Source organism: Salvelinus alpinus, chromosome 27, assembly GCF_045679555.1.
Source record: "Salvelinus alpinus chromosome 27, SLU_Salpinus.1, whole genome shotgun sequence".
NCBI lineage: Eukaryota > Metazoa > Chordata > Actinopteri > Salmoniformes > Salmonidae > Salvelinus > Salvelinus alpinus.
In genome coordinates this window covers 19,183,841-19,205,018 of record NC_092112.1, presented here as the reverse complement: position 1 = coordinate 19,205,018, position 21,178 = coordinate 19,183,841, and the positions used below count along the sequence as shown (strand labels likewise).

The 21,178-nt window shown below is 41.8% G+C and overlaps 1 protein-coding gene across 1 annotated transcript; it reads right to left on the bottom strand.

Moving 5' to 3' along the window:
* Nucleotides 1–3,770: 3,770 nt before the first annotated feature.
* Nucleotides 3,771–14,225, bottom strand: LOC139556110 (NF-kappa-B inhibitor epsilon-like). Its single transcript, XM_071369652.1, has 6 exons — nt 13,449–14,225; nt 10,655–10,757; nt 8,892–9,102; nt 6,610–6,698; nt 5,586–5,834; nt 3,771–5,259 (listed from the first exon to the last, which is right to left on the bottom strand). The coding sequence occupies exons 1-6, from the start codon at nt 13,790–13,792 to the stop codon at nt 5,191–5,193; spliced, it is 1,065 nt and encodes a 354-aa protein (XP_071225753.1). The 5' UTR covers nt 13,793–14,225; the 3' UTR covers nt 3,771–5,190.
* Between the last annotated feature and the right edge of the window lie 6,953 nt (nt 14,226–21,178).

Sequence of the window (21,178 nt, the reverse complement as noted above, 5' to 3'; positions counted from 1 at the left end):
CTGGTTATTCTTTAAAAAATGCTTTCCTCACCATCTTAAATAAGCAGGCCCCATTCAAAAAAATTAGGACTAAGAACAGATATAGCCCTTGGTTGACTCCAGACTTGACTGCCCTTGACCAGCACAAAAACATCCTGTGGCGTACTGCATTAGCATCGAATAGCCCCCGCGATATGCAACTTTTCAGGGAATTTAGGAACCAATATACACTGCTCAAAAAAATTAAGGGAACACTTAAACAACACAATGTAACTCCAAGTCAATCACACTTCTGTGAAATCAAACTTTCCACTTAGGAAGCAACACTGATTGACAATAAATTTCACATGCTGTTGTGCAAATGGAATAGACAACAGGTAGAAATTATAGGCAATTAGCAAGACATCCCCCAATAAAGGAGTGGTTCTGCAGGTGGTGACCACAGACCACTTCTCAGTTCCTATGCTTCCTGGCTGATGTTTTGGTCACTTTTGAATGCTGGCGGTGCTTTCACTCTAGTGGTAGCATGAGACGGAGTCTACAACCCACACAAGTGGCTCAGGTAGTGCAGCTCATCCAGGATGGCACATCAATGCGAGCTGTGGCAAGAAGGTTTGCTGTGTCTGTCAACGTAGTGTCCAGAGCATGGAGACGCTACCAGGAGACAGGCCAGTACATCAGGAGACGTGGAGGAGGCCGTAGGAGGGCAACAACCCAGCAGCAGGACCGCTACCTCCGCCTTTGTGCAAGGAGGAGCACTGCCAGAGCCCTGCAAAATGACCTCCAGCAGGCCACAAATGTGCATGTGTCTGCTCAAACGGTCAGAAACAGACTCTATGAGGGTGGTATGAGGGCCCGACGTCCACAGGTGGGGGTTGTGCTTACAGCCCAACACCGTGCAGGACGTTTGGCATTTGCCAGAGAACACCAAGATTGGCAAATTCGCCACTGTACTCTTCACAGATGAAAGCAGGTTCACACTGAGCACATTAGCACATGTGACAGACGTGACAGAGTCTGGAGACGCCGTGGAGAACGTTCTGCTGCCTGCAACATCCTCCAGCATGACCGGTTTGGCGGTGGGACAGTCATGGTGTGGGGTGGCATTTCTTTGGGGGGACGCACAGCCCTCCATGTGCTCGCCAGAGGTAGCCTGACTGCCATTAGGTACCGAGATGAGATCCTCAGACCCCTTGTGAGACCATATGCTGGTGCGGTTGGCCCTGGGTTCCTCCTAATGCAAGACAATGCTAGACCTCATGTGGCTGGAGTGTGTCAGCAGTTCCTGCAAGAGGAAGGCATTGATGCTATGGACTGGCCCGCCCGTTCCCCAGACCTGAATCCAATTGAGCACATCTGGGACATCATGTCTCGCTCCATCCACCAACGCCACGTTGCACCACAGACTGTCCAGGAGTTGGCGGATGCTTTTGTCCAGGTCTGGGAGGAGATCCCTCAGGAGACCATCCGCCACCTCATCAGGAGCATGCCCAGGCATTGTAGGGAGGTCATACAGGCACGTGGAGGCCACACACACTACTGAGCCTCATTTTGACTTGTTTTAAGGACATTACATCAAAGTTGGATCAGCCTGTATTGTGGTTTTCCACTTTAATTTTGAGTGTGACTCCAAATCCAGACCTCCATGGGGTGATAAATTTGATTTCCATTGATAATTTTTGTGTGATTTTGTTGTCAGCACATTCAACTATGTAAAGAAAAAAGTATTTAATAAGAATATTTCATTCATTCAGATCTAGGATGTGTTATTTTAGTGTTCCCTTTATTTTTTTGAGCAGTGTACATAGACAGTTAGGAAAGCAAAGGCTAGCTTTTTCAAACAGAAATTTGCATTCTGTAGCACAAACTCCAAAAAGTTCTGGGAAACTGTAAACTCCATGGAGAGTAAGAGCACCTCCTCCCAGCTGCCCTGTTCAACCTCTCTTTCGTATCATCTGAGATCCCCAAAGATTGGAAAGCTGCTGCGGTCATCCCCCTCTTCAAAAGGGGGAGACACTCTAGACCCAAACTGTTACAGACCTAAATCTATCCTACCCTGCCTTTCTAAAGTCTTCGAAAGCCAAGGTAACAAACAGATCACCGACCATTTCGAATCCCACCGTACCTTCTCAGCTATGCAATCTGGTTTCCGAGCTGGTCATGTGTGCACCTCAGCCACACTCAAGGTCCTAAACGATATCATAACCACCATCGATAAAAGACAATACTGTGCAGCCGTCTTCATCGACATGGCCAAGGCTTTTGACTCTGTCGATCATCGCATTCTTATCGGCAGACTCAATAGCCTTGGTTTCTCAAATGACTGCCTCGCCTGGTTCACCAACTACTTCACAGAGTTCAGTGTGTCAAATCGGAGGGCCTGTTGTCCGGACCCCTGCCAGTCTCTTTGGGGGTGCGACAGGGTTCAATTCTCGGGCCGACTCTTTTCTCTGTATACATCAATGATATCGCTCTTGCTGCTGGTGATTCTCTGATCCACCTCTACGCAGACATCACCATTCTGTATAGTTCTGGCCCTCCTTTGGACACTGTGTTAACAAACCTCCAGACAAGCTTCAATGCCATACAACACTCCTTCCGTGGCCTCCAACGGCTCTTAAATGCAAGTAAAACTAAATGCATACTCTTCAACCGATCGCTGCCCGCACACGCCCGCCCGACTAGCATCACTACTCTGGACGGTTCTGACTTAGAATATGTGGACAACTACAAATACCTAGGTGTCTGGTTAGACTGTAAACTCTCCTTCCAGACTCACATTAAGCATCTCCAATCCATAATTAAATCTAGAATCGGCTTCCTATTTCGTAACAATGCATCCTTCACTCATGCCGCCAAACATACCCTCGTAAAACTGACTATCCTACCAATCCTTGACTTCGGCGATGTCATTTACAAAATAGCCTCCAACACTCTACTCAGCAAATTGGATGTAGTCTATCACAGTGCCATCAGTTTTGTCACCAAAGCCCCATATACTACCCACCACTGCGACCTGTATGCTCTCGTTGGCTGGCCCTCGCTTCATATTCGTCGCCAAACCCACTGGCTCCAGGTCATCTATAAGTCTTTGCTAGGTAAAGCCCCGCCTTATCTCAGCTCACTGATCACCATAGCAGCACCCACCCGTAGCACGTGCTCCAGCAGGTATATTTCACTGGTCATCCCCAAAGCCAACTCCTCGTTTGGCCGGCTTTCCTTCCAGTTCTCTGCTGCCAATGACTGGAACAAATTGCAAAAATCACTGAAGCTGGAGTCTTATATCTCCCTCACTATCTTTAAGCATCAGCTGTCAGAGCAGCTTACCGATCATTGCACCTGTACACAGTCCATCTGTAAATAGCCCACCCAACTACCTCATCCCCATATCGTTATTTTTTTTCTTTCTCCTTTGCAACCCAGTATCTCTACTTGCACATTCATCTTCTGCACATCTATCACTCCAGTGTTAATTGCTCAATTGTAATTATTTCGCCACTATGGCCTATTTATTGCCTTACCTCCCTAATCTTACTACATTTGCACACACTGTAAATAGATTTTTCTATTGTGTTATTGACTGTACGTTTGTTTATCCCATGTGTAACTCTGTGTTGTTTGTGTCGCACTGCATTGCTTTATCTCTGCCAGGTCGCAGTTGTAAAGGAGAACTTGTTCTCAACTGGCCTACCTGGTTAAATAAAGGTGAAATTTGTAAAAAAATATATATATATAATTTAATGAACAGAAATTCTGAACATATGTTTAGGAACGACAAGAAAAAAGTGAAATGGTGTTGATTATATTCTGTTTATTACAAAATATAGGAGTTTGAAACTGTTAAGAGAAGGCTCAAAGATCAAAGCTAATTGATCAGAGAGAAGGAGGATGGTTAAACAGGGAAAATATAACTGTATTGAAAATACATCTATTACGATAAAATGTGTCTTACCAACAAAGATACTGGCAAGGCAATACATTCAAAGTATAAATCAATAAATGAAATATACAATGAAAGATATTAAGTTATAATAATAGATAAAGAACCTCTTTATGATAACAGATTTACAGTGACTAAAGTTTTTAAAAATGTAAAGTTCCATTCTGAGAGCTTAAACAATTTTCACTTACAGCATGACAGCAATGCATTTTCTTAATCAGTTAGTATACACATTTGATAGAGGTAGATTCCCTGTATTTTATAGGGAAATTAAACATTTGAATTCTTCCCACTCATACTCATCTGTTTTTGATAGTAAATTAATGTAGTTCATTTAGTTTCCAAGTGAGATTTAACTGCTCCTAGTATTTGAAAACGGGTAAAGAACTAATTCAGTAGATATACATTTTCCCCTTTGTACCTTTTGCTAGTGGAGAAAAAGCTACTTTTCAATGTGAATTTCTCATGCAGAGGGACGAATTCTAACTTTGACTTTTCATGCACAACTCAATCTTACATTGACTTCAATGCATGATTAACACAAAAGGCATGCAGATTGCAGGTTAGTATTCAGCCCATATAGTATATAGTCATGATGTACAAAACATTAGGAACACCTTCCTAACATTGAGTTGCAACCCCCCGCCCCTCCCCTTTGAACTCAGAACTGCCTTAATTCATCGGGGCATGGTCTCTACACGGTGTCCAAAGCATTCCACAGGGATGCTGGCCCATGTTAACTCCAATGCTTCCCACAGTTGTGTCAAGTTGGCTGGATTTCCATTGGGTGGTGGGCCATTTTTGATACACACAGGAAACTGTTGAGCGTGAAAAACCCAGCAGAGTATGCAGTTTTTGACATCCTCAAACCGGTGCGCCTAGCCTCTACTACCATACCCCATTCAAAGGCACTTAAATATGTTGTCTTGCCCATTCAACTTCTGAATGGCACACATACACAATCCATGTCTCAATGGTGGCAAGACTTAAAAATCATTATTTAACCTGTCTCCTCCCCTTCATCTACACTTATTGAAGTAGATTTAACAATAAGGGATCATAGCTTCCACCTGGATTCACCTGGTCAGTCTATATCAGCAGGTGTTCCTAATATTTTGTTCACTCAGTGTACATGCAATATAAATGAAAGTAAACCATCACACAATAACAAACATGATTGAAGTAAAGCTACAATTTTCCGATGAGGCTCAAGATGTTCAAGATTCAAAATGTCTCCAGCTGTAGAGTATATTCAGGTGGTGAGAGTACACTCAGAATGGCCCTCCAACCACTGACCTGCCCTGGATTTGAATGTCATCAAAAGGGAAAAGAGCAAGGATCTGAAAGGAAGCCATATGGTGGGGGTTTATATTTCACATATTTTATACCTCTGATCCAGACAACAGTCCAGTCAGTCTCTTTCATAATAATAAATAAACTGGGAATGTTACAATTTCCCCCCAAATATGTATTTATAGCATTCTCAGTGAATATCACCGGACTTCGAGTCAAACGCCAAATACACTTTGAGCTGATTTCCCAGACACAGATTAAGTTTATAGCTATAGTCCTGGACTAAAAAAAGCATGTTCAATGGAGAATATTTTTTAGTCCAGTACAAGGATTAATTTGTGTGTGGGAAACTGACCCTTCCTGTATAACTCACATCATCATTGCCATCGGCTAGATCCAGTGCCGTCTCATCCTCCATGTTCCTCAGCATCTTGTCGGCCCCAGACTGGCAGAGCAGGTTGGCGATGGCTGCGTCCTGCCGGCCCACCGCCAGGTGAAGTGGCGTGCAGCCGTTAAACATCGCAGCGTCCATGTCAGCTCCCTTGTTCAGCAGCAGAGTCACAGAGATCACGTCGTGGAGCTCCACGGCCAGATGGAGAGCTGTCTTACCACTTGTACCTTCCTGGGGGACAGAGAGAAGACAGGCAAGGGTAAGGGAATCGGTAAATACAATTTCCCTTCAAAAAAGGATAGGGTGAGGGAAAGGCCACTAGGGGGAGCAAAGGACTAAACAATCTTAGTAAGGAACTGTCCTCCTCAATCCACTATCTATTCATTCTAAAACTGAAAATGTGCCAATGTCTTGAACACATAAAATTAGGAAAATTATATCTACTGTATAGCAAGCTTATTTCCCCCAGAAATATATCTGGGGTAGGTAAGGTCAGTCTGCTATGTTGTGTTGAGTTCTATATCCATCTATATGTGACTCAGACTTGCTGGCCTGGGCCTATTCTCTGACACGTCAAGCATCTCCAGAAAACCCCCTGGTTCCCAGCCAGCCTCATCATGACCCAACTCTAATTACATGAATCCATCAGAATCCACTGAGCTCAGGCCGTATCACTATCAGTACAGTAAAGTAGTAAAGGACATAACTTGAAGGAGAAAGTCTGAACCTCTAAATATATATATTTTTAAATACCATGTGTTCATTAATGTATCACATTTGCTCAAATCATAACATGATACATTCCTTTAAAGACAGTCCTCAAAGGTGTAGCTTGATCATCTAAATCGAGGTAAATGTATATCTGCCCTACTACAAATGAAGAGGATTTACGAAAGACACAATGTTATGAAGTACTAACTACAGTATTACAGCACAATGTAATGCAGTACTTGAGTAATACAAGGTTATTGTAAGGGAGTACACCCGGGGAAGTCATTGGACAAACCTGGATGTTGAGGTCTGCACCTTTCTTCATCAGTAGCTTCATCAGACAATGCTGTCTGTTCACAGTGGCTAAGTGGAGACAGGTGAGACCTGAAAACAAAGACACACATTCCTTAAAAAAAATATCACCTTTCAAAAATCACCTTTCTGAATGAGGGATTAGATTATTTTGACTACATGTTATAGCTAGTATCAAACAAGCATCAGTAAGGTCATGCCACGTGACACACAATAACATACATAAGCTACTTAACAAACAAAATATACAATTGTTTACAACCATTAACATGATTTTCATCTCCAAAATCTACTTAGCCGGGAACATCGAATACCAGCTCGACATCAACAACAAATCATTTAGACCACAGTCTTGTCTCGCACAGAGCAATGTCGCAATAAAACACAAAGTGCGAGGCAAGAACAAGCTCGCACAGATGCCGACATACTGTAGACGCCAACACAACAGGAAGTGGCACTAAATAAAGAGATATCACATCATGGTATCGTTATAGCCTCGCACACAGCGTGCAAGGTGGCAACAGCTGATCATCCTGGGCCCTGTTCAGTAGGCACACAGCGTGCAAGGTGGTAACAGCTGATCATCCTGGGCCCTGTTCAGTAGGCACACAGCGTGCAAGGTGGCAACAGCTGATCATCCTGGGCTCTGTTCAGTAGGCACACAGCGTGCAAGGTGGTAACAGCTGATCATCCTGGGCTCTGTTCAGTAGGCACACAGCGTGCAAGGTGGCAACAGCTGATCATCCTGGGCTCTGTTCAGTAGGCACACAGTGTGCAAGGTGGCAACAGCTGATCATCCTGGGCTCTGTTCAGTAGGCACACAGTGTGCAAGGTGGTAACAGCTGATCATCCTGGGCTCTGTTCAGTAGGCACACAGTGTGCAAGGTGGTAACAGCTGATCATCCTGGGCTCTATTCAGTAGGCATACAGCGTGCAAGGTGGCAACAGCTGATCATCCTGGGCCCTATTCAGTAGGCAAACATTGTGCAAGGTGGCAACAGCTTTGCAAAGAAGGGCACCTATTGGTAGATGGGTAAAAAATAAAAAAGCAGATATTGTATATTTCTTTGAGCATGGTGAAGTTATTAATGACACTTTGGATGGTGTATCAATACACCCAGTCACTACAAAGATACAGGCGTCCCTCCTAACTCAGTTGCCGGAGAGGAAGGAAACCGCTCAGGGATTTAACCATGAGGCCAATGGTGACTTTAAAACAGTTACAGAGTTTAATGGCTGTAGTTACTCCACAATGCTAACCTCATTGACAGAATTAAAAGAAGGAAGCCTGTACAGACTAAAAATATTTCAAAACATGCATCCTGTTTACAACAAAGACTAAAGTAATACTGCAAAAAATGTGGCAAAGCAATTCACTTTTTGACCTGAATACAAAGTGTTATGTTTGGGGCAAATCGAGTACCACTCTCTATATTTTCAAGCATAGTGGTGTCTGCATCATATTATGGGTATGCTTGTAATCGTTAAGGGCTGGGGAGTTTTCAGGATAAAAAAGAAATGGAATGGAGCTAAGCACAGAAAAAATCCCAGAGGAAAACCTGGTTCAGTCTGCTTTCCACCAGACACTGGGAGATTAATTGACCTTTCAGCAAGACAATAACCTAAAACACAAGGCCAAATCTACACTGGAGTTGCTTACCAAGAAGACAGTGAATGTTCCCAGATGGCCGAGTTACAGTTTTGACTTAAATCTGCTTGAAAATCTATGGCAAGACTTGAAAATGGTTTTTTAGCAATGATACGTTTTGAAAAGAATAATGGGACAATATTGTTTATTCCAGGTGCAAAGCTCTTAGACACTTACCCAGGAAGACTCACACCTGCAATGGCTTTCAAAGGTGATTATAACATATATTGACTCTGTATTGAATATTTAAGTAAATTAGATATTTCTGTATTTCATTTTCAATAAATGTGCATTTTTTTTGCAAAAATATATATTTAATAGGCTGTAACACAACAGAATGTGGAATAAGTCAAGGGGTATGAATACTTTCTGAAGGCACTGTACATTATGTAGAACACACATGTAGAATAAGGAAAGTAACAGCTCTATTCATGACATTTATAGCTGTAATATTTAATGTTTACCTACTGTAGTGGGCCCAGGGTTGTATTCATTAATGCACACATAGAAAAACAAAAATGAGTGTTTCTTATATGGCAAGTCCAGGTAGGCTCTCCCTGTTTCAGTCAGTTATTTCCCCATTCGGTGCCTAATGAATATGGGCCCTGCTCTCTCACCTCTCCAGTTCTGGGTCTCCAGCACGGAGCCCAGCTTGCTGGGGGAGACATCCCGGGTCATCTCGGTGGCGCATTTGGCCTGGCCCTGCTCGCAGGCCACATGGAGTGGCGTGTTGCCCTCCTGGTCCTGGAGCTCCAGGCTGGCCCCGCTCTCCACAAGGCCCCGCACCACCGAAGACAGGCTCAGGTAGGTGGCAAGGTGTAGCGGCGTCTAAGGACCACGCATCAAAATAGAATTACTTCTATGGGTACACTCAATATGGCTGCCAGTCCACCCATCACAGAACATTGACTAGGATGGGGATCCCCTTTCTAGTAATTCTATTTCTATGGAAACACGTAATAATCCAAACAAACATCCAACAATGGGTTAGTATTACAGGTTGGTGTGATATCTGACTTGGAGTCAGAATGGGGCCTCTTTTAAAGTGAATTTAGTACAATCAGGGTTGCTAAGAGCTGATCAAGGATCTGAACTTAAGTACAGTAGCTAGTATCTACATTGAGTGTACAAAACATTAGGAACACCTTCCTAATATTGTGTTGCACCGCCTTTTGCCCTCAGAACAGCCTCAATTCGTCGGGGCATGGACTCAAAAGCGTTCCACAGGGATGCTGGCACATGTTGACTGCAATGCTTCCCACAGTTGTATCAAGTTGGCTGGATGTCCTTTGGGTGGTGGACCATTCTTGATACACATGGGAAACTGTTAAGTGTGAAAAACCCAGCAGCGTTGCAGTTCTTGACACAGTCAAACTGGTGCGCCTGGCACCTACTGCCATTCCCCATTCAAAGGCACTTTGCTATTTACCCTCTGAATGGCCCTCATACACAATCCATGTCTCACTTGTCTTAATAATCATTATTTGACCTGTCTTCTCCCTTTCATCTACACTGATTGAAGTGGATATAACAGATGACATCCATAAGGGATCACCTCGATTCACCTGGTCAGTCAATGTCATGGAAAGAGCAAGTGTTCCTAATGTTTTGTAGACTCAGTGTATGACTCAGCTTAAGTATAGAATAGTTGAACTCTTTAATGCCATAGGAGGCCATACCAAGTGAGGGGATGAGCAACAATACATTGGTAAGTAACTAAAATAAATAAAATGTAGGCCTAAGGCATCTCAATGTGGAACTGCTGATTGAACTGTGTAGGGGGGGAATATAATGACTAATATAACCAGTAGGTCTACCACTGCTTACGTGGCTTTTGGTAAACTCTAACAGAACAGAGAAATAACAAGGCTATGTGTGTGTGAGTCACGGTGTAAAACGCTGACTGTGTCATTTCTGCTCTCTCCGCTTTCCTCTCCATCAGGATTTCTCCAACGCCACGTCAGCTTGCCCACCCCCCCCCCCCTGCATGTTCACTCAAACCTCCTCTTAAATCTGCCCTGTCTAGCTTAAATGTTTTTATCTATGAGACAGAGAAGATTCCAGATAAGATTCCTCCACTCTTATTCGTTTTTTAAAGGCGGGAAAGCAGTGGAGTTTCCCCATTTCATTTAAGCTCCCTTATGAAATAACTCTGGAACCACCCACCGAACCGTTACGGTGGGAGGATGCACAACTGGAGAAAGGGGAAGAGAATTTCTCTTGAATTACACGATGCAGAAATAATATTATCACCTCTGTCGTCATAAACATTGGCAATTGCAATCAAGAGGAAGTATCATGAAGGTTAAGTCAGTTTCAGTACACCAGTATGACCAGTGTTGAGGGTCTAAAGAGAGGAGTGTTGCTTTGTTTACTGTACCTGGTACAAGTTGTTCTGGATGTCCAAGACATCTTTGGGGAACAGCTGTATCAACTGGTTGGCAAAGTGTTCATCTTCATGGATGATGGCTAAATGCAGGACTCTAGAAGGGGAACAAAAACAAAACAACTTTTCTCATTACATTTACATTTACATTTAAGTCATTTAGCAGACGCTCTTATCCAGAGCGACTTACAAATTGGAAAGTTCATACATATTCATCATTACATTTCTATAATAAATCAGATTGATTTCTAAAGACCTTTTTTCATTAAACGTGTCATAAAGTGCTTTTACGGTGACCCGTCCTAGGCCCCACAGCAAGCAAAAGCAGTTTTGAGTTCCTGTCACTTAAACGTTGCATTCGACCGGAAAGTGAGCTGCCCGAGGAGAGTGGAATCGTTTCTCATTCAAAATGTCCAGTTACTTTCCTTTAAACGTTTAAAAGTAAGCAGCCTCAGGAGATGAGAACAACATATAATTTGATGGAAAGAATTACCTGTTTGAGCATTCTTAGAATGATATCCAGACCTACCTGGAAATGTAACACATTGCATTAATGTCAACTGGTTGCTTAGAAGGCCACACTCATTGGTTGCGAATGTTGTGCAATAATGGAACTTTTATGCAAAGAACAGTCATGTCAGGAGGATGTTTCATTCCGCAAAGCACTTTTCAAATGTGTATCTTCTTGGGTATCATTCACCACTAGAACCGTAGTTACTTGAAAAAGAACAAACAAAACTATCGGTTGATGAAGGGATGTTTGACATACACAAACCGCAGACCTATGAACTTTAACTACACAGTTCAAATACAAATGCAATGAATTTTGTTCTTTACTGCACCCCATTCACGCTGTCATCACATTAGGTTCATACAGTCAAAGTGGAAAACAGCAACACCAAGAAACACTCACCCCAAATGCTAAAGGGGAAGTTCTAGCAGACAAAAGAGTCAAATGCAGGAAATGGGCACAACAGTGCTTAGTTTAACCTACATCAAGGCTTTCCAAAACACATTGTTCACACACTATTCCCTACAAAGTGCATTACTTTTGACCAGAGCTACATTTTCAACCTAACTAACTGATGTGAAAGTAGTGTAGAAGGCCGATAAGGCCAAAAGTCTGCATGTCTCTGTGGCTGTGGTAATTGTATGAGTTTCATTAATCCGCCTATTCTTGGGAGATAATTACTATGTGAACATGTGCCCTGCCTCGTCTATCATGGGGAATTTCCAGTGCTGTGTCTTTTACACTTCTGCTTTCCAAGTCGAGGCACCTCACAGGAGTTCATCTGCAGCTTTCACACAAAGGCCTGAGAGTATGTATCACTCCACACTTAAACTCTCCTCTTAGTCGACATCACATGCCATGATTATTGGGATTAGGATAAACATGACATAAGCAAAGAAAGAGCTGTGCAGGGCAAAACTACAGGTCATTCTCCAAGCCTTGACTTATTCATCCAGACAGCAACAACAATTGGTGGTTGTTTTGATTGTTTGCTGCAAATTGGTGCAGTAGGCCTAGTCTACGAAAACGCATCCATCTTCAAATTGTTATTGTGGTTAACACACTCAGACATCCAGTCATTCCATCAGACATGACGGCATCAATGAAAACGTCACCTGTTTGTTGACAGTGGTAATTTTAGCCTATGCTTTCATTGCCAGATGAAACCCCTAAGAGGACAGCCAAAGAGTACCACCCATCCAATTCTGTAAGATCTACCAGGTTGAATCTGGAAGGGTCTCTAGGTGCTTGGGGCAAAGAGTTGGTTTTTGGATTGGGCACAAATGTATGGGGTAGGACAGACACCATAATGTGCATTAGAATTGAGTTGACAGACATTTGCATGGCCCAATTGGTACTCAATATAGCCTATGCTATGTATTTTAGACAGGGGAAAGTCATATTATGTATACAGATACTAAGGACCCCCCTGCTGCGACTCTGTTCTTTATTCTTATTATCTATTCTGATGCCTAGTCACTTTAGGCAGCGTTTATGTACATATCTACCTCAAATACCTCATATTCCTGCACATTGATCTGGTAGTGGTACTGCCTGTATATAGCCCCATTATTGTGTATTCTATTTAAGCAATAAGGCCTGGGGGGGTGTAGTATATGGCCAATATACCCGGCTAAGGGCTGTTCTTATCACGACACAACGCTAAGTGCCTGGATACAGCCCTTAGCCGTTGTATATTTGCCATATATCACAAACCCCAGAGGTGCCTTATTGCTATTAAAAACGGTTTACCAACAGAATTTGAGCAGTAAAAATAAGTGTTTTGTCATACCCGTAATATACGGTATGAAAGCTGTCAGCCAATCAGCATTCAGGGTTCAAACCACCCAGTTAATAATCCTCTTTTTAACTCTGCATCTTTAGGGAGGGGTCATAAACAAACATTTCAATGTAGTCTACACCTATTGTTTTCGGCGCATGTGACAAATATCATTTGATATTGTCAAATTAAACTAAAATTAGCCGACTGTTGGCCATACTTGTGTCTATACTGAAAAATGTGTCAATTTTTTTCACAATTTCCTTCTGGCTATTTGTGTCCAACAAGAATTTTAGGGCAGATCCCAATGTAATTAATTAAAATGCTAAGTTAACCACGCATTGGCTTGCACACACACACGCATGCGTGTGTTTCTTGAAACGTTGTTCAACAAAATTTCGTCGCCATGACAAGAACACGTTTTACCTTTTCAAAAACACAGCCATAGGGTAAATTAAAATATTAGTTATTTAAAAAGAGGTAAATAAAAAACGTACGTGTCTCCATCTTCAGTGATGGTGGTGAGAAGGTTTTCTTCATGTTCACTACATTCTGTGTTCTCTGCGCTGTCATCTTTAGACTTTGAAATGTTGCAGCCCCCTATAATCTCACTCAAACTCTCAACATTTAGTGACGATGAGCCATAAGCAGAATCCAACCGCTCCTCTGTGCTGGTGTTAGTCAATTTATCCCTGGCTTCACTGGGTTCCGAAGTCGAATCCCGATCTGTTTTGATAAAGGGGTCATCTTTCATTAATGATTGGAAGGATTCAACACCAGAGTCCATTTGATTATCCTCCAACAAATCCAATTTCCGCTTCGCATCTTCGGCGCTTTGCATGGTGGCCCGCGATCCACAGTCACTCCAGGTAGTCTTGACCGGTTTAATCCCTGAGAGGCCTATATGTTGCTTGATGGTGCGAGCAGTTCTCGGAGGAAAACTCGATCACACCTGAGTAGGAATTCACTGTTCCTTTCTGAAACCAAAGGTAGCGGTTGCGTTTCATGCCATCGGATCGAGCGAGTTTACTTTCCCCCACACCACCAGTTTAGGCTACATGAAAATAAGTGGTCATCTTGCAACAACGCATAAATGGTATAAACGCTTCCCTACACGCAAAATGGGGCATTTACTTCAAAACATCATAAGAGTCTTAACATCAGCAACAGGCTTCAAAATAACTTTGGCACTGTCATAACCTGTGGTAAACCTGCATAGTTGAGAGCATGTGAGCGATGAAACGCGATAGGGGAAGCGCTCTGCGCTTACGTGAAAAGGCGGACTGTTTTCGTCTGGAGATGTGGATGGGGAATCCCCGAAGTGCGTATTATGCACTTACATTACAACCACCCCCAACGCTGTGGAGTGTCCCTGGTTTTACAGGATAGGTTTGAACTACACTCCCCGTACCATACTTTCATTTGTGTTTCTTTGTAAACTAGTGTGTCACAATGTTCAAGTGAGTAAAGGCCATATGATAGGCCTAAAACAGCATAGCCTAGACCTGTACTCTAAATGTTGCAATATGGGGACATAACTTTTTGTAGATACAGTGCCTTCACAAAAGTATTCACACCCCTTGACTTTTTCAAAATGTTGTTGTGGTACAGCCTGAATTTAAAATGGATTAAATGTAGATTTTTTTTGTCACTGGCCTACACACAACACCCCATAATGTCAAAGTGGAATTACGCTTTTAGAAAAATTCAAAGTCAATAAGTATTCAACCCCTTTGTTATGACAAGCCTAAATGCGTTAAGGAGTAAAAATGTGCTTAACAAGTCACATAATAAGTTGCATGGACTCACTGTGTGCAATAATAGTGTTTAACATGATTTTTGAATGACTACCTCATCCCTGTACCCCACACATACAATTAACTGTAAGGTCCCTCAGTCGAGCAGTGAATTTCAAACAGATTCAACTACAAAGAACAGGGAGGTTTTCCAATGACTTGCTAAGAAGGTAGATGGGTAAAAAAAAAAAGAAGCATATATTGAATATCCTTTTGAGCATTGGCCATATTAGCATATTCAAAATGGATTAAATCAATTTTTTTCCTCACCCATCTACACATACTATCCCATTATGACAAAGTGAAAGCATGTTTTTTGAAATGTTTGCAAATGTATTGAAAATGAAACAGAAATATTTAATTTACATAAGTGTGAGCATATTAATTACTCTTTGGGTGATGCATCAATACACCCAGTCACTACAAAGATCTAGGCTTCCTTCTTTACTCAGTTGGAGGAAGGAAACTGCTCAGGGATTTCACCATGAGACCAATGGTGACTTTAAAACAGGTACAGAGTTTAATGGCTGTGATAGGAGAAAACTGAGGATGGATCAACAACATTGTAGTTACTCCACAATACTAATCTAATTGACCGAGTGAAAAGAAGGAAGCTTGTACAGAATAAAAATATTCCAAAGCATGCATCATGTTTGCAACAAGGCACAAAAGTAATACTGCAAAAAAAATGTGGCAAAGCAATTAACTTTTTGTCCTGATTACAAAGTCTTATGTTTGGGGCAAATACAATACATTCCTGACTACCACTGTCCATATTTTCAAGCATAGTGGTGGCTGCATCATGTTACTGGTATGCTTGAAATCGTTAATGACTGGGGAGTTTTTCAGGATAAAAATGAAACGGAATGGAGCTAAGCACAGGCAAAATCCTAGAAGAAAACCTGGTTCAGTCTGCTTTCCATCAGACACTGGGAGATGAATTCTCCTTACAGCAGGACAATAACTTAAAACACAAGGCCAAATCTACACTGGAGTTGCTTACCAAGAAGAAAGTGAAAGCTCCTGAGTGGCTGAGTTACAGTTTTGACTTAAATCTACTTGAAAATCTATGGCAAGACCTGAAAATGGTTGCCTAGCAATGACCAACAACCAATTTGACACAGCTTGAAGAATTTTGAAAATAATAAATGGGCAAATATTGTACAATCCAAGTGTGCAAAGCTCTTAGAGACTTACCCAGAAAGACTCACAGCTGTAATTACTGCCAAAGGGGATTCTAACATGTATTGACTCAGGGGTTTGAATACTTATGTATCACGCCTGCTCCCTCTCTGGCGCTCAAGGGCGTCATGCTGCCCTTCATTACGCACACCCCTTCATTACGCACACCTGTCACCATCATTACGTGCAGCTGCGCAATATTGGACTCCATTACTTTGTTGATTACCCCTTCTATATCTGTCTGCTCCTCAGTTTGTTCCCTGTGTCAGCATTGATGTCGTTATTTTCCCCCTGTCCAGACGCTGTTCCTGTTCTGTTTCATGTCTGATGTTTATTAAATGTTCTCCCTGTACCTGCTTCTCGTCTCCAGCGTCGATCCTCACACTTATGTAAATTAAATATTTCTGTGTTTCATTTTCAATACATTTGCAAACATTTCAAAAAACATGCTTTCACTTTGTCATAATGGGATAGTATGTGTAGATGGGTGAGGGAAAAAATGGATTTAATCCATTTTGAATTCAAGCTGAAACACAACAAAATGTGGAATAAGTCAAGAGGTATGGATACTTTCTGAAGGCACTGTATGATTAAGCATTCACAATAGGCCTAATACAAACATGGAAATACAACTGGTGGCCTATAGTATAGCCTACTAATGCTTACTCACTGTAAACACAACTTCAGTGGCCAATATAACCTACTAGGCTAATGCTTATTCACTGTAAACATAATTTTAGTGGCCTATAGAAAAGCCTACTAATGCTTAAATCACTGTAAACCCAACTGCAGGAGTTTCACAGCTGTTTTGAATCCAACCCCAAAAGGTATTTTTCACAGTTGGTGTTCAATATGTCTCCTGTAGGCTATTTCTCCTCTCTGGGGGGTGCTCTCTGATTTAGCTCATGGTATCACAATTTTAAAAAGAGGTATCATCTCATTTGTAACCTTTTCTTGGAAACAAAAGAGAAAAATGTGTTCATGGGTGGACAGAGGGTAGTAGTCTGAAATCTGCCAAAATGCCACACCATTCCATAAGAGTCAAACCTGACCATAAATCCCTTTCCCCTTTTCAAATTAAGCCTAATATCAGTATGGCCATTAGGGGGCAGAATCAGCCATGTTATAGCAGATTATTTACCTTTGAGAGTTGATACCATGCTTTACAGCCTACAGTACAGGCGATAATACATTAGATGTTACATGTTTGACTACAACATTACTGCAGAATTACTACAGCATTACCACAGCATTACTGCAGACTTACTACAGCATTACTGCAGACTTACTACAGCATTACCACAGCATTACTGCAGAATTACTACACCCTTACTGCAGAATTACTACAGCATTACCACAGCATTACTGCAGACTTACTACAGAATTACCACAGCATTACTGCAGACTTACTACAGCATTACTGCAGACTTACTACAGCATTACTGCAGAATTACTACAGCATTACTGCAGACTTACTACAGCATTACTGCAGAATTACTACAGCATTACCACAGCATTACTGCAGAATTACTACAGCATTACCACAGCATTACTGCAGACTTACTACAGCATTACTGCAGCATTACTGCAGAATTACCACAACATTACTGCAGAATTACTACAGCATTACCACAGCATTACCACAGCATTACTGCAGCATTACTACAACATTACTGCAAAATTACTACAGCATTACAGAAACACAGTGCTACAGAGGATTACTTGAATAATATTAACTATAGAAGGCCTAGTCTTGCCCATAGCATGAAAAGCTACTCAGCAGATTTTCTGTGCATTTCAACTTGCTGTCAAGAGCCGCTGTTGCATATTTTGGCCTGCAGTTAATGTCATTAATGTTCCAAGTGCAATCATATCTGGCCATGCTTTTTGAATGATTAGATACAGTTGAAGTCAGAAGTTTACATACACTTAGGTTACAGTCATTAAAACTCGTTTTTCAACCACTCCACAAATTTCTTGTTAACAAACTATAGTTTTGGCAAGTCGGTTAGGACATCTACTTTGTGCATGACACAAGTAATTTTTCCAACAATTGTTTATAGACAGATTATTTCACTGTATCACAATTCCTGTGGGTCAGAAGTTTACACACACTAAGTTGACATACACTGCCTTTAAACAGCTTGGAAAATTCCAGAAAAGGATATCATGGCATTAGAAGCTTCTGATAGGCTAATTGACATCATTTGAGTCAATTGGAGGTGTACCTGTGGATGTATTTCAAGGCCTTCCTTCAAACTCAGTGCCTCTTTGCATGACATCATGGGAAAATCAAAAGAAATCAGCCAAGAAAAAAATGTGTAGACCTCCACAAGTCTGGTTCATCCTTGGGAGCAATTTCCAAATGCCTGAAGGTACCACGTTCATCTGTACAAACAATAGTACGAAAGTATAAACACCATGGGACCACGCAGCCATCATGCCACTCAGGAAGGAGACGTGTTGTTGACATACACTGCCTTTAAACAGCTTGGAAAATTCCAGAAAAGGATATCATGGCATTAGAAGCTTCTGATAGGCTAATTGACATCATTTGAGTCAATTGGAGGTGTACCTGTGGATGTATTTCAAGGCCTTCCTTCAAACTCAGTGCCTCTTTGCATGACATCATGGGAAAATCAAAAGAAATCAGCCAAGAAAAAAATGTGTAGACCTCCACAAGTCTGGTTCATCCTTGGGAGCAATTTCCAAATGCCTGAAGGTACCACGTTCATCTGTACAAACAATAGTACGAAAGTATAAACACCATGGGACCACGCAGCCATCATGCCACTCAGGAAGGAGACGTGTTCTGTCTCCTAAAGATGAACATACTTTGGTGCGAAAAGTGCAAATCAATCAAGGAACAACAGCAAAGGACCGTGTGAAGATGCTGGAGGAAACAGGTACAAAAGTATCAATATCCACAGTAAAACAAGTCCTATATCGACATAACCTGAAAGGCCGCTCAGCAAGGAAGAAGCCACTGCTCCAAAACCGCCATAAAAAAGCCAGACTACGGATTGCAACTGCACATGAGGACAAAGATCGTACTTTTGGAGAAATGTCCTCTGGTCTGATAAAACAAAAATAGAAATGTTTGGACATAATGACCATCGTTATGTTTGGAGGAAAAAGGGGGAGGCTTGCAAGCCGAAGAACACCATCCCAACCGTAAAGCACGGGGGTGGCAGCATCATGTTGTGGGGGTGCTTTGCTACAGGAGGGACTGGTGCACTTCACAAAATAGATGGCATCATGAGGTAGGAAAATTATGTGGATATATTGAAGCAACATCTCAAGACATCAGTCAGGAAGTTAAAGCTTGGTCGCAAATGGGTCTTCCAAATGTACAATGACCCCAAGCATAGTTCCAAAGTTGTGGCAAAATGGCTTAAGGACAACGAAGTCAAGATATTGGAGTGGCCATCACAAATCCCTGACCTCAATCCCATAGAAAATTTGTGGGCAGAACTGAAAAAGCGTGTGTGAGCAAGGAGGCCTACAAACCTGACTAGTTACACCAGCTCTGTCAGGAGGAAAGGGGCAAAATTCATCAAACTTATTGTGGGAAGCTTGTGGAAGGCTACCCGAAGTTAAACAATTCAAAGGCAATGCTACCAAATACTAATTGAGTGTATGTAAACTTCTGACCCACTGGGAATGTGATGAAATAAATAAAAGCTGAAATAAATCATTCTCTCTACTATTATACTGACATTTCACATTCTTAAAATAAAGTAGTGATCCTAACTGACCAAAGACAGGAAATTTTTACTAGGATTAAATGTCAGGAATTGTGAATAACTGAGTTTAAATGTATTTGGCTAAGGTGTATGTAAACTTCCGACTTCAACTGTACATTGATTATATCATGCTCACGTAATCACTGTGCCATCTAATAACATCACTTTGGGGTGAGCCATAAAACTGGCTAAGGTCAATTTGGCTTACTGGGAACTTGTGTTAAAGGCTTAAATCTTCACTGAGCCAAGGATCTTTTTCATTGAGTAGGCTATGGAGGTTTATACCAGTTCTGTCAATCAATTGGTCTTCATCAGTGGACAGTCAGACTATATCAGTTGGACTTTGAGTAAAATCTCTTAAATCAGAGGCCCACATCAGAAATGATTTGTTCACTTAGTGTTGTTATTCTCTAAAATGTATGAATGTAGGTGTTTCTTGTGTTCGTGATACGGATGTGTGTGTGTGTGTGTGTGTGTGTGTGTGTGGGTGTTAATAGAATACAATCAAATCCATCAATCTCAATCAATCAGTTTGTGAAATATGACTAGGTTGTTCTGGCACAACAGTCTGCTTAAAGTAGCACTTCAGTTTCCTTTTCACCTCATTTAACATCTGATTTACTTAACAAAATGCACATCTCAATAGGTGGTCCAGGTAAGTCATGACATAGCACAAGTAGTGGAATGGGGTGCTTGCTCCTCTATTGTTCCTCAAGCAAGGAGGGGGGGGGGGGGGGCAATGACACCACAACTTCCCACCAAACCAACTCCTTGAATGCCCTAGTCCTTGAAGTTTGTTTGCAGTTCTGTAAAAAAAACTATATTTTGCTCTAAACTTTTTTTTTTGTACCGTTTATTGTGTGTAATTTACTGTATCTATAGGCCTACTTGGGATATCACTTTTCAACAGGAACAGTAAAAAACTTTCCTAATGACATGGAATGGGGAATAATCCACCCATACAGACAATTTCACTTATCCCTTCCCTGCAGAGACCAATGGACACTGAAGGGGAACCTTGCTATGCGCCGTCTACTGCATTCTCATCACAGATACCTGGAGAGGATTGCAATCACCACGAGCACACACAGGCGCGCTCTTATATTTACATTTTGCCTATGCCGTATCGTGTAGAATAGTCTACAGAGTATTTGTCTTTGTCCTATATAGCCTAGTAGTGCACTTGTTTTTTCATTTACTGAGGCTAATTTATGCAGCTGCCATGACCATTTTATCCTGACGGGGACTGACTAATGTCTTTACCATTTCCCACTACTCTATCGCAAGAGCCTTTTGGAAGCACCTGCATCAACGCGCAAAGGAAGGAGCCCGTTGTTTTCTACCGCGCATAGGCGGAAATCCCAGGGGGGACGGGGGGGACACGACCCCCCCATCCTGGGAAAAATATGATTTGTCCCCCCCAATCTATCACTGTAAACATAACTATGTAATTTCAATAATATTAATAATACGCAATGAAAGCAGTTGTGCTGATTATAGACA